This window comes from Heliangelus exortis, chromosome 4, assembly GCF_036169615.1.
Source record: "Heliangelus exortis chromosome 4, bHelExo1.hap1, whole genome shotgun sequence".
Lineage (NCBI taxonomy): Eukaryota > Metazoa > Chordata > Aves > Apodiformes > Trochilidae > Heliangelus > Heliangelus exortis.
In genome coordinates, this window is record NC_092425.1 from 3893585 (window position 1) to 3906184 (window position 12600).

At 38.2% G+C, this 12600-nt stretch overlaps 1 protein-coding gene across 1 annotated transcript; it reads left to right on the forward strand.

Annotated features, from left to right (window-relative positions):
- Positions 1-1994: 1994 nt before the first annotated feature.
- Positions 1995-12471, forward strand: RRH (retinal pigment epithelium-derived rhodopsin homolog). The gene is made up of 7 exons (XM_071742699.1): positions 1995-2936; positions 5106-5296; positions 6810-6909; positions 7611-7764; positions 8122-8290; positions 10367-10545; positions 11395-12471. The coding sequence occupies exons 1-7, from the start codon at positions 2831-2833 to the stop codon at positions 11498-11500; spliced, it is 1005 nt and encodes a 334-aa protein (XP_071598800.1). The 5' UTR covers positions 1995-2830; the 3' UTR covers positions 11501-12471.
- The last annotated feature ends 129 nt before the right edge of the window (positions 12472-12600 follow it).

Here is a 12600-nt window from a genome sequence, read left to right on the forward strand (position 1 = left end):
TTACTGGTGTAAGTGGTTCAATATAGATCATAGATTTGCTGTGTTTGACAGATAAGAGTGCAGAAAATAATTGGGGTATTTAAATCTGCCTTTTGTTAAACAGAAAGGATTCTCAAGCACTGCTTTGAAGCTGTGGACTATTGGCTGGAGCAATGCTGGGTAGTCACATCCATACTGGTACAAATTTATTTAAGTTGTACCAAGCATTGTCTCAGCAAGAACAATGTTGTCTTTTTAAAAAGGGTGTAATTACTGCACCAAGCATGGCAAAGAGAAAGCTTTGTGGAGTCACACGTTGTAGGGTGTTTTCTTCAGTCAGCTGAAAATCTCTTGAGAGTCAAACTTTTCTAATCAACAGGTTAAATTTAGCACAGGTCTCTAAAAGGGAGGAAAAAAAGTAATTCGTTAGTAATTTCTTCAAACCGTTGGATTTGAACCATTTCCATCTGTGAAAATAAGATTTAAGGGAAGTTCTGCCTTACAGAGCCCCCTCGTGGCGAGGTGCTTAATAAACGTGTTAGGGTTAGGGTTTGTTTTGGTTTTTTTAGTGTGGTTACCACTGAAAATAGCAAAGAGCTTGTGTTTTGGTTATGATTTTGTTTTTTAGTATTTTGATTTTTTTTTTAAATGCAAATCATAAGTTCCTCTACATGCATCACTTGTGGATTGAAATGTACTTTGCACGTAACTGAAATCAACTTGATAAACCCTGTAATGAGATTTTGCATTGTCTCATACCCATACAGATACCTACAAATTGAAAAATGGACTTAAAATTGAGTTTTGTTGCTACTGGTTTGGGACAAATGGGAAGATTGTGTTACCTGAGGCTATAAAGTGCCCTCTAACACTCCTAAAACTCTGTTATTGGAGGATAAAAACAGCCTGAGGTTTAGGATTTATTTTTCTTATTCCAGTATTAAAAAGCAATGTGGTAAGCCATATTTTATCTGGCTTAGGGGCAGTGTTTCCAATTTTCTGGGTCACTTATATACTTTCATATTTAATTCCTTTATAATTTTGGCTTTGTTCTACGAGCTGCAGCATTTTAGAAAAAATCCTTTTAGTTTAATGCTAAGTAATGTCTGCCTTTAATTTTGACTTTTTAATTTCAATTCATGTTGCTGTAAAACTGGTGAAATTTAAGAGAAGAGGAGGAGACAGTATGATGGTACAGGATGAACTGCATATATTAGAAGCATGATTTAACCCACAAACATGTATAATATTTTTATGGTCTCATTAACTGCTACTCTTACGTCTGGAATCCTATCTGATTAAAAATAGAAATGCTTTGCTGCTCTGAGGCACTCAGCATTGCAAGCTCTGATTTCTGTGGAAGCTGCAAGATCTGAGATGCTTTTGAAAATCTTGCCAAAGTTTCAGGGGAGGAAAGCAAAGGGATCAAATTATCACTGTGCTTTTATCTTTCGAGGCAAGACTATGGGGCATGGGGGAAGGGACTTCAGTGCTAAACAGATCATCTTTCCTTCCAGAACCCTCCCACCCTGTCCTGCCTAATCCTCTTCTGACAGAAAAAACACTGTAATAATACAAGCCCCCCAAGAACTGTAAGAGTGATTGTAGATCTCTGGCATTAAGGAAAATGTTTGCTGGTAGAGCTGACACAATTGTCTGTAGTAGTGATGACCAAATGGCATGACTGCACATGATTTATATCAGAATTTTCTTAACCTCTAGATTCAAATAGAGATGCAGGCTGGCTGTTTTGGAAAGCTGAGGAGTGGAAGGGAATGCTCCATGAGTTTCTTGGGTCAGAGAAAGGAGAGCTCTTCAGGTACACTTCCTTTTAATGGGATGGGTGTGTTCCTCACCCATCTGTGTCCCTACACCCTTTTTGCTGCTTAGAAGACACAGCCCTAACCTGGGAGTCTCCTTGAGCTGCCTGTGTACCACGTACAACTGAAGAATCACTGGTTGCTCATTCTTGTTGCTTTTATACCCAGAATCAGTAAAAAACTAGAGGCAAAAACTCCATGAAGGGGAAGAGGTGGGAAACATCTTTGCAAGACAATATTTATGCAGGATTTCACAACAGGTCTTTACTCATCACTGAAGAGAAGAAAACACAAGCTGCTGCTGCACAAGGCTTTGGGAAATGCCTAATAATTTTCTGCCAGATAACATGCTTTGGAAAACTTGCCCAAAGTAAGCTTGCGTGCTTGTTTGGGAGGGTGTTCAGATTTGTAAGACCTATCCCACAAACCAGACCAGGCTGGTTTAGCAGCATAGCCATGCTTCACTTTAGAAAATCCTGGACTGTGGCTTTGTGTCTGATTTGAAGGGATGGATGTCAGAGTAAGTGCATCCTACTTTTTTAGAGAAATCAACGTTTGTGTCTTTGTGTTGTGCTGTGGTTCTGTGCGTTCACTGTGATGATGGGAATTAATTCCAAGGCAAGCTGATGACCAACTGACCTGAGCCAACTTATGTTGAGGTTTCCAAAGCATTGCACAAGAGGTTTGAAGGAAAAAGTCTAGGGGCATGTGACAGTTAATCTCTTTAGTAGTAAGAATGAAGTCTGAGCATACTGTTGGGAATGTACTCAGTTCTGTGATGCTCTTTGTTTTAATTAACAATCTCCTGCATAGATTTGGAGTGTAAACTTCTTTGCACTTTAGTCCAATTAAATCATGCTTGGAGGCTGTCAACGGTGGGGGGAACTCCCCCCTACCTCCCTTTTTTTTAATTGTCCAGTTAGTCAGATGAATAATGAAAGAATTTGCCTGACAGGGTTTTGTAGAGTAGTTTTGTTTCATCGTCTTGACAAATTATTTCGGAGGACAGACGACAGCCTCTGTTGTCCAAAATGCATTGGAATGATTCTTCCAATTCCTCAGAAAGTGACAATGAAGCTCATTCAGCCTTTACACAGACTGAGCACAACATAGTTGCAGCTTACTTAATATCAGCAGGTATGGGCACTGATTGTTGCATAACTTTTTAAAATGGAACCGTGGGTATGAATGCTCATTTTTTTCTAGTAACAGGGGTGGTGTTTTATTTTGTATTAGAGAAATGTCTGTGAGGGCTTTTCTCCATACTTTACTGACAAGTGAGCCTGACTGAAATGTACAGAAACATCTGAAGTGTGCAGAAACATCTAAGTTTTCTGCTCTATATTTGAAGACAGCATTGTGTCTTGAAAAATATATTTTGTAATTATAGAAGAGAGCAAGAATTAATTTCTGCCAGCTTGCAAAAGAGATAAAAATAGGGCATAGCTGTCACATCTTGCATTTTTCTGTGATGTGCTCGAAGCTATCTTGAGATTTCTCCTGGGCCACATGTTCATGGTAATTATATGTGTAGTCTGAGCATGTGAGAGGGTGTCTGTTGGGGGGATGTGAGGGGAAGGGTTGGAATGTAACTTAGAGGGAGGGAGCTGGTCATTAATCAGAGAAGACTCCAGTTGCAGCTGTATTTTTCACTGATGACATGTTAGAAACAGCATGCTGGAAAGCTTGACATTAGTGTCTGCAATGTGACTGCAGTGGCTTTTGGCTAAACCTGAATGATTATGTAATTATTAATTTTTTTGAAGACTTGAAAACTTTCTCGTTGTGATAACCACAACTGTTACAGGTTTTTTTGGTTTTTTTTTCTGAAGCATTGAGTGCAATAGTAATTAAACATCAACCTGACCAAAACCTGAAAACATCTGTGTTTAAAAACAAGCTTTTACTAGGAAAATTAAGTCAGCTTATAAATACTTTATTCATAGATGTTATCATACATTTCTTATGTTATAGCTGGCTTTCAAATATTAATATACTTTAGGGTTATGCAGAATAGTATTGCTGATGGTCACATTTTATTGTGTATCTGTTTGAAGTGGTGAGTACCAAATTGCTGTTCTGGTAATGAGGGTAGTTTTGAATGCAAAGTCAAAAATTTAGTTCAGGTTTTTAGGGAAATTGGTAGAACAACTACACACATATTGGCTGACTTGTTAAGAAGCTGTAGAGATGGATGATGGGTAAGTATTGGAAGGTTAGATACCCCCTGCAGTGCTATCACACTATTTTCAGGTAACTGATTATATTAGGTGCTGTAAATATGAATGACAATTGTTGCATTAATTCAAATTTATTTCATTGTCTGTAACAAGGTGGTCTTTTCAGACTTTAACCACCTGGTATTAGGGATCAGAGCTATCAGAGGTGATCAATGGGATTAGTCAGAATCAATCCAACTCTTTTTTCCTAGCCTTGCATAGAAATGAAGTTGGATTACTTTTTTGCTTGTTATAATTGCAGGAGTCTAGTAAATCTTTCACCTGCAGCTTGGACTTTGCTTTCTTAATGAGGGATGATTCTGACAAGGTCTGCAGCATCTTTGAAAGTATGATTGATTGCTTTGCAAATGCCTTACCACAGCAAATCTCACATCTGGATAATTTAGGCTGTGTTAATCAGTAAATATCTAAGAATAAGAATGAAGTACAGGTACTGTGTTCATTATGCTGCTTCTTAAAAGGTTTTAATGCTTCCCTCTTTTGCAAATAATTGTTCTGTGAGAAGGGAGTAGTTGTTACTTACTACACTCTGCTGTGGTCAGTGTATTAATTCTAGTGTGACAACAGGGATTCTTAGGCTGCAGGAAGCAATACTGCCTCATGGGTATCCTTCAGCTAATAATGGTGAAATGATGTGGTATAATTTTAAAATGCTAAATGGAAAAGTAAATTCTATGTTATGCACAGAGCTAACCACTATTTGGATGCTACTAACCCTGTGTCTTCTGTAACTCTGTTAGGACTTGTGTGTGCCCTTGGTCAGCCTCTAGTTTTCATTGTTTCCTTGAGTAGAGAGAAAATAAGAAATTCTTCTTCCCTTGAACAGCTCATGGAGTTTTTATCTTCATCTTCACCAAACTACAGTTTGTTTAAAGAAATATGGGAGTAAGAACCCTCGGATATTTCACAGACCAAGTGGTGGCATCCCTGTCCTGTTTCTGAATCACATGAGTTGACATCCAATTTAAACAATAATTTAAGTACAATTTGGCTCCATTTTCTTCTGCCTGTGTGTTACTGGCTGGTGTGTGTCTTTGTCAAGTTTCCCTTTTTGTGTATTTTACAGGAGTGCTGAGCCTTTTCAGTAACATTGTTGTGTTAGGCATCTTTGTGAAGTACAAAGAGCTTCGGACAGCAACCAACGCAATTATTATCAACTTGGCTTTTACTGACATTGGTGTCAGTGGCATTGGTTACCCCATGTCTGCTGCCTCAGACCTGCATGGAAGCTGGAAATTTGGATATACTGGATGCCAGGTATTGTAGTTCAGCCAGAGAGAAATTTTTGAGCACTTAAAATCAAAGCAAATAATAAGTAGTAGCTCTACCTGGCAGTACTTTTGAGAGGTAAGATGGAGATATAAAATTTGAATATAGACCTGGAGCTGATGTTCTGCAATATCAACTTCTGGATGTAGGATTTTATATGAATTCAATTTCAAACCCATCATCTGAAAACATTATAGTGTAACCTTCTATTTACTGACTAGAGATATTTTAAAACAAAGAAGGATTTAATAAATGAAGGTGGTTATAGTGCACATTTGCTGACATTTTACAGTTAAAAGACTTTGAGTGTGGTTACTGTTTTGGTGATGAGATTCACTGGACCTAATGAGTGCTGCTTGGCAAATACATCTTCTGGATGGATCAGAGATATCCAGAATGAAGGCCTGCAAGGCTACTGGTTTCCATTAAAAATTTAGCCTGATTTTAATAGCTGCCTGTCTTTAACAACAGACTGACTGGGAAGTTGCACTTCCATAGCAGAGAGATGATGCCCTTTGCTCGCTGTCTACTGTGATTTAAATCTATTTTTTAAAAAGATTCTTGGGCTTAAGAGCCTAGGAAAATGAGTAGTAATGTGAAGGCACATGCTGAAAATGTACTCAAGGGAAATGCAAGCTACTCTATGTATTTTGAACCTTTCTATAATGGATATTTATAACAATCATCTGAAAGCACCTGAGTTATTTCAAGCTCAAATTTCAGTCCCTGTTTGACAGGAAGCCTCACTTTTACATCTTTGGATCTTGTAATGGGTTGAAGTTGATGTGAAATCTCACTACCAGTGCTTTGGGAGTTAAGATCACTTCAAGCATCCCTTACATCAACCCAAACCAAAAGACTCCTGTGAACTGAGATGGCTGAGGTGCCAGTGGAATAGACTCCCACCCCATTAACCCTTCCTGGTCAGATGATGATGGCTGGATATCCAGCCATGGAATGGCTGGGCAGATGCATTTGGAGAATGTTGGGATTGCAGTGTAGGACACATATAAAAATGTGGCCCAATGGGGAAAAGCAGAATGCTGTATCAGTGAAATAAATGTAATTATACAGCAGAGGAAAAAGTGACAATTCAGGGCCTCACTTTTGCTAAAGTCCTAACTTTTTTGATGAATCAAATGCTCTTCAGGTTTCTTTAAAATATGTTGAAAACATGAATTGAACCCCCCCAGCCTCCAAAATCTTTATCTCAAAATTTACTTACTAAAGTATAGTGTTTGCTTTTTAGTTTGTGTTCAGTTTGCTTTCCTGCCTCTAGGGTTTCCAATGTACACACAAGTGGGTTGCTTTTTAAATTTTTTATTTTAAATCGGCCAACTCCCAATGCCCTGCGTTGAATTAGTTCCTTCAGTACCTTGCTTATGGAAAAGAACACTTACTGAATGCAATGTATCCTAGTGCCTTTGAAGGTGAATTTGTGCTTTCACCTTTGAAAGATTTCTCAGAAAGGGTTTCTTTTCTTTGTTTGTTTTAATTCCAGATTTATGCTGCCTTAAATATCTTTTTTGGAATGGCAAGTATTGGTTTGCTCACAGTTGTTGCAGTCGACCGCTACCTGACAATCTGCAGGCCTGATATAGGTACTGTAGTTGGAGTTAAAAATGTTTGGGTTTTTTGTTTTGTTGGGCTTCTGTGAAATATGAGTCTTACGTGTATTGTTTTCTCATGAATGAATCCATAAGTACAGTCCTGGCCATAATTTGAATATAGCACCTAATCTTATAGTACTTGGTTAAGTTACCTGGTGACAGTGAAAATATCACAATTAGGCTCTTGTTCTGTTTCTAAGTTGTACTTTCATGGCTGTTGCCAGCCTTCAGAGCACCTCACCCATATGCAGAAGCACATGAAAAGCCTCTAGCTGTGGGAGGCTGACACCTCTGCCTATCAGGTTTTTGCCTCTGGTGTTGTGTTAATGCTGTCCTGGATGTTTTTCTCTCCTCAGGAACAGCTGTACTGTAGCAGTCAGTTCCTCCCCTGCCATCATGCAAATCTGTACTTGAATGCACTGTTGCACCAGAAGTTTTTTTGGCATAGATTTAGGATCAGGCATTGCCTATATGTTGGAATGTGTGTTTAATGGATATTTAAATGCCATTTAAAGCTGGAATGCTGGAGATACCATCCAGCAGCATGCAACAGGCATGCTATCGTGTTCATGGCCTTTGAAAAGACCATTATTAACCTGGACCTGCTTGCTGGAAGCCACTTGATATTCAAGTTAACACCATAAAGAGGCAAGAGATGAGAATGATTTGTGCTTGTATGTGCTTGGCTCCAGGAAGAAGAATGACTGCCCGTAGCTATGCCACTCTGATCCTTGCTGCTTGGATAAATGCAGTCTTCTGGGCTTCCATGCCTACTGTAGGCTGGGCTAGCTATGCTCCAGATCCCACTGGAGCCACCTGCACAGTAAATTGGAGGAAGAATGATGTGTAAGGTTCCCTTTCACCCTTTCTTTTAAATTTGCTGTCTTACTGAAGGCTAAGGTTATTTTATTCACCACTATATAAGCATTACTATTTCTTACTGAAGTATGAAGACAGTTCGTAAGAACAATTTTAATTCAATGGAAATAATGTAAAGCAAGTCTAGAAAAAGCAGGAATTGAGCCGTGCTTGAAACAGCAAGATTTATAAATGCTAATAAAAACCCCAAAGCTAAAGAAAATTTTCTTAATTCTTTAACAGCTGCTTTTAAAATCACAGAATCAAATCAAAACACCTTCTTTAGTAACTTTTTCTGGGTGGCTATTTGTAAGTTTCTGTGTTTTTGTTTTTCTGTTTTATCAGGTCCTTTGTTTCCTACACAATGAGTGTAATTGCTGTTAATTTTGTTGTACCCTTAGCAGTCATGTTTTACTGTTATTACAATGTTTCCCGGACAATGAAACAATATGCCAGCAGTAACTGCCTGGAGAGCATCAACATAGATTGGTCTGACCAAGTAGATGTGACAAAGGTAGGGTTAATGGGGGCATATTTTGGTTTAACCAGGTTCTTCTGTGTTAAAATCTTGGGGGCAAAGGAACAGTGCAGTCTTCTAAGCATTTCTGTTTCCCACATTCCCCTTTTCCTTTCTTTCTAGATGTTTAAATTTAGTCTTGGTAACAGTGCTTGGCTTGACTGATGTAACACCAGAGTCTTTACTTTTGGCCCAGTACTCTTTCCAGATGAAAAGCTTAACATTAATATTAACAATTAACATTAACACTAACATCAACAATGTTAATTTTCCTCACTTCTGCCCTTTATCATTCCATAGAAATGGATCTCAGAGCTGTGCTGGGAGGCCTTTCACTCACTGTGTCTGCAGAACCTTTAGGTTTTCTTCTAGGTTCCCAAGTGCATTTGGGATGAATTCATCAACTCTGATTTGAATTTATGGCCTAAAAACTAAAGTGCAGTTCCAAGCTCCTGAGCTGTGTGATTCCAACCCCTTTTCAGTTTCTTGAGCTTATCTCTTTCTTATGTAAGCAGTAGGAAATGTGAGTTGTGGCATGAAATGATTTACCCTGCCTGGAAGGTTGACATTCTTTGAATGTATAAAAGTCCTTGAGGAAGTGTGAAGTTTGTTAGCTCCTTTGATTTTGTGTAAAGATACAATTTATGGTTGGGTATAATAAAAAAGTATGAGAGAAGTGGGTAGAAGGGTACCATGTACCTGTAATTTTGAATTACTTTCAATGCAAACTTAACATTCCTTGGAAAACTTTCACATTGCTAAATACTGAAAAATGGTATTTTAACCTCAGAATAGTGATTTCAGCATTTTGCTCTTCTGAAAAACTTTCAGAATGCTTGAAAGTGTTACAAATTTACAAAACAGTTACAAATTTAGGCTCCTGTTTGCAAAGAAAATGCATTTTTCCTGTTTTGCAGTTGAAGACATTGAATTCAATTTTTAAGAAAAAGGAGGGAAAATAAAAAAAAAAGATTGAAGCTTTAGAGTTAAGCCAAAGCTTTAGGTCCTTATTTAGGATTGGAGTGCTTGCCTTTTCACAAATTATCATCTTCTAAGATTTTATGCACCAAACAAACTTCTAAATGAAAGGGTTCTTTCTTTACAGGATTATCAATAGGTACTGCACTTGTATTTAAGTAGAAATCTGTAGAGAGAGTCACTGCTTATTTATTGGTTACATGTACTTCATGTTTCTCATTGAAAAATGAGTTCTTTCTCATGAGAGACTGGATTAAGGGCTTGGGCAAACAACACCAGGGAATCCTCTATGTACAAAGAGCCCTGCAGTTTTCTTTGCTTTTCTACCGATTTGACTAATTTGAGATTTCCACTCCATTTTCCATTACTAATTCATTTACCTGACAAAACCCAGAAAACTCTGTCCCAGTTTATACCTCTCCTACCCTCCAACTACCCCCAGTGAGTTCCTGTTCAGTTCTAGCTGTGGCACAACATGTTCTGGGGAGTGAGACCCAACCTGCCCAGAATGTTCTCTCTGACAGGCAGGCAGAGAAGCCATGGCAGCTCATGTATCTCCTCAGTATGATGCTTCAACACAGCTATCATGGTTCATTAAACTCAGCAGACACTTCTGTGTTCCTTAAGTATGTGGATTGAGTCTTTGTGTCCTAGAATATTTACTTTCTTTTATTTAACTGTACCATCTTTAAGCCGATTGCAATTTTTTTATTAACAACGTTTGGCTTAGATTTTTATCTCTCTTCATATTTACTGTTTCTAATAGCATCCTAGAAGGACCTGTTAAATGGTCATAATTCATATATGAAGGCCTTTCTAGCCACTTAAATTTCTGATGGACAGATTTAACATTATCAGTAGTGCTGTCTGTGAAGGAAGACTGTACCTAATGAAGTAACAGCAAGGCAAATTTTGGCTAGTAAATCCACCAAGTGAGATTTCATTACAACCTATCAAAATATGTTAGCTTGGGCTTGTTTACATGTGGTTACTTGATTCAGGAGAGCTCTGTTTTCACACAGGTTGTGCTTTTGAGGCTAGGTTGTGAGGTCTTTAGGTAATACCAGTTCTGTGTCTGTTCCTCTTGTTTTACAGATGTCTGTTGTGATGATTGTAATGTTCTTGGTGGCATGGTCTCCATACTCTATTGTGTGTTTATGGTCTTCCTTTGGAGACCCAAAGAAGATTTCTCCTGCAATGGCCATCATAGCTCCTCTATTTGCCAAATCTTCCACATTCTATAATCCCTGCATTTATGTTGTTGCAAACAAAAAGTAAGTGTTCCTAATTTAGCATCAGTCGAGTTAATGATTTTAGCACATCATCTACCTCTAAAAGGATCATCTGTAGAATATGCCAAACTTTTTAGCAAGGAGATCAAAGGGTAAGCCACTGCTGATATACCAAAGATGACCCTTTGGACAGGGAAGTCTAAAAGAAATTGCTTTGATCATCATCAGAGCATATTGAATTGCTGAACAATTTTTGAGAGCACATTAACAAAGCTTTTTTAAGACTGTTGAAAGTCCCTTAATGGTTTCTCAAAGGGACTCTTTAGGGAACTTGGGTTGCATCAGCAGTAGATTGGTGTTAATGTCTGTGGCCAAGGCATGTGGTGGCTTAGTGAATCTGTAGATTTCCTTGCTTGGTTTGGGATGTATCTTATTCTGACTGGTTAGGATGGATTGGCATTTTTTGGTGAAGCAAATAAATATTCTCCTATTTCGAGCAAGCCTCTGACTTGAGAACTGGGTTTTGCAAGGAGACATCTTTCCTTTCTCTGCTACAAACCTAGAAGAGGAGCTTGTGATCTCTCTCTAGGTGGATTTACCTGATCCTGCTGAGTCAATGAAAAACCATCTCATTTTTCCTCTCTTCTATAAGATCATCTTTGTCATGGCTATACCCTCTGCTGGCATAAGCAAAACCTCTTGTGTCTCCTGTTGTAGAAGAAGTGGTGAACTTACCTGAGTTATGAAAATTAATTTGACTCAGGTCCTTTTGAATTCCAAATACACCATTTTGAACGTGTTGGAATACTTCAGCTGAGCTTACCCAGTTTTTCTCTTTATTTGTTTTTCCAGCTAATGATCTTTCTGCCTTCCCCTTCTTGTCCTTTGCAGGTTTCGGAGGGCAATCCTGGCAATGGTGCGATGTCAGACAAGACAAGAGATAACTATAAACAGTGCCTTGCCCATGAGTGTCTCTCAGAGTGCACTGACATCATAGAACTCATGTCATTTGCCTGCATAAGCCACATGGAAAGGAGTGAAATCTGGGTTAAAGCTAATTAATCTTTTGGAATAATAACCTGTCCCAGCCAGCCAGCTGTTTTCTGTTAATCGCAGTAATCTTTTTAGATAAGGTTAAGGAGACAAAAACCACTCAGACTTTAGTTTTTGAGAGTGAGTTTTATTGGCCTAATACATCTGTCCCAAACAAAAGAGGGTAGAGAAGTCATCACTGTGACTTTTACAGGGTGACACAGGGGCAGGAGGAAACTGAAGCTGGAAGTGCTCAGGTTCAGTAGCAGATTTTGTGAAATACTTTCCCTCAGCTTCCCTTGAAATTTTTCCAGACTTGAAATACTATGGATTCTCTCCATGTGAATATATTTCTATACCAAATGTCCATGTTGATATGCTTTGCAAGGTTCTGCTTCTGTCAATGTGTAAAAATATCTAGATGAATCCTATAAAACCTATTATCAGCTTTTAGGATTTTAAAGGAATTTAGGGGCATTTATTGTGTTTTTAAAGCTTTGGCTCATGTGACCAAACGAATTTGTAGGAAACACAGCTTTTGTTTTAGTAGTAGTACATTTCTAGTGCTTGTTACTGCACAGCCAATCCTCTAAATGAGACAAAATGTACCCCCAGGTTTGGCACTTGAGAGGCACAGAGAATGGAGTGAATATTTGTGGTCATTTCTCATCCTTCTAAGGCCATCTCATGGTTATATAGTTCTGTTGTGTAATTTAAAAAAAGAATAATTTTAGCAGTGTGAGCACTGGGTTTATTCAGGATGGGAAAGATGGCTGTATATAGATCTATTTGTGAATGGCACTATACACACTCTTGATGATTCTCAGGTTTTGAGAATAAATATCTTCTATTACTATGTATGCACATATCTGGAGTTTGGCTGGAGTTTGTAACTTATTTAAAATATACAGGGTTTGGTGGATTTTTTTGGTAAAACTTTTTTTTTTTTGTACATGATTTTTTAAAAGCTCTGTAATCTAGGCTCCCTATTAATCTATAACCTTTAGTATTAAAGAAAACCCCATGCAATGTCCTCATGCTGTACTAGATTTCCTTAAGGAACCG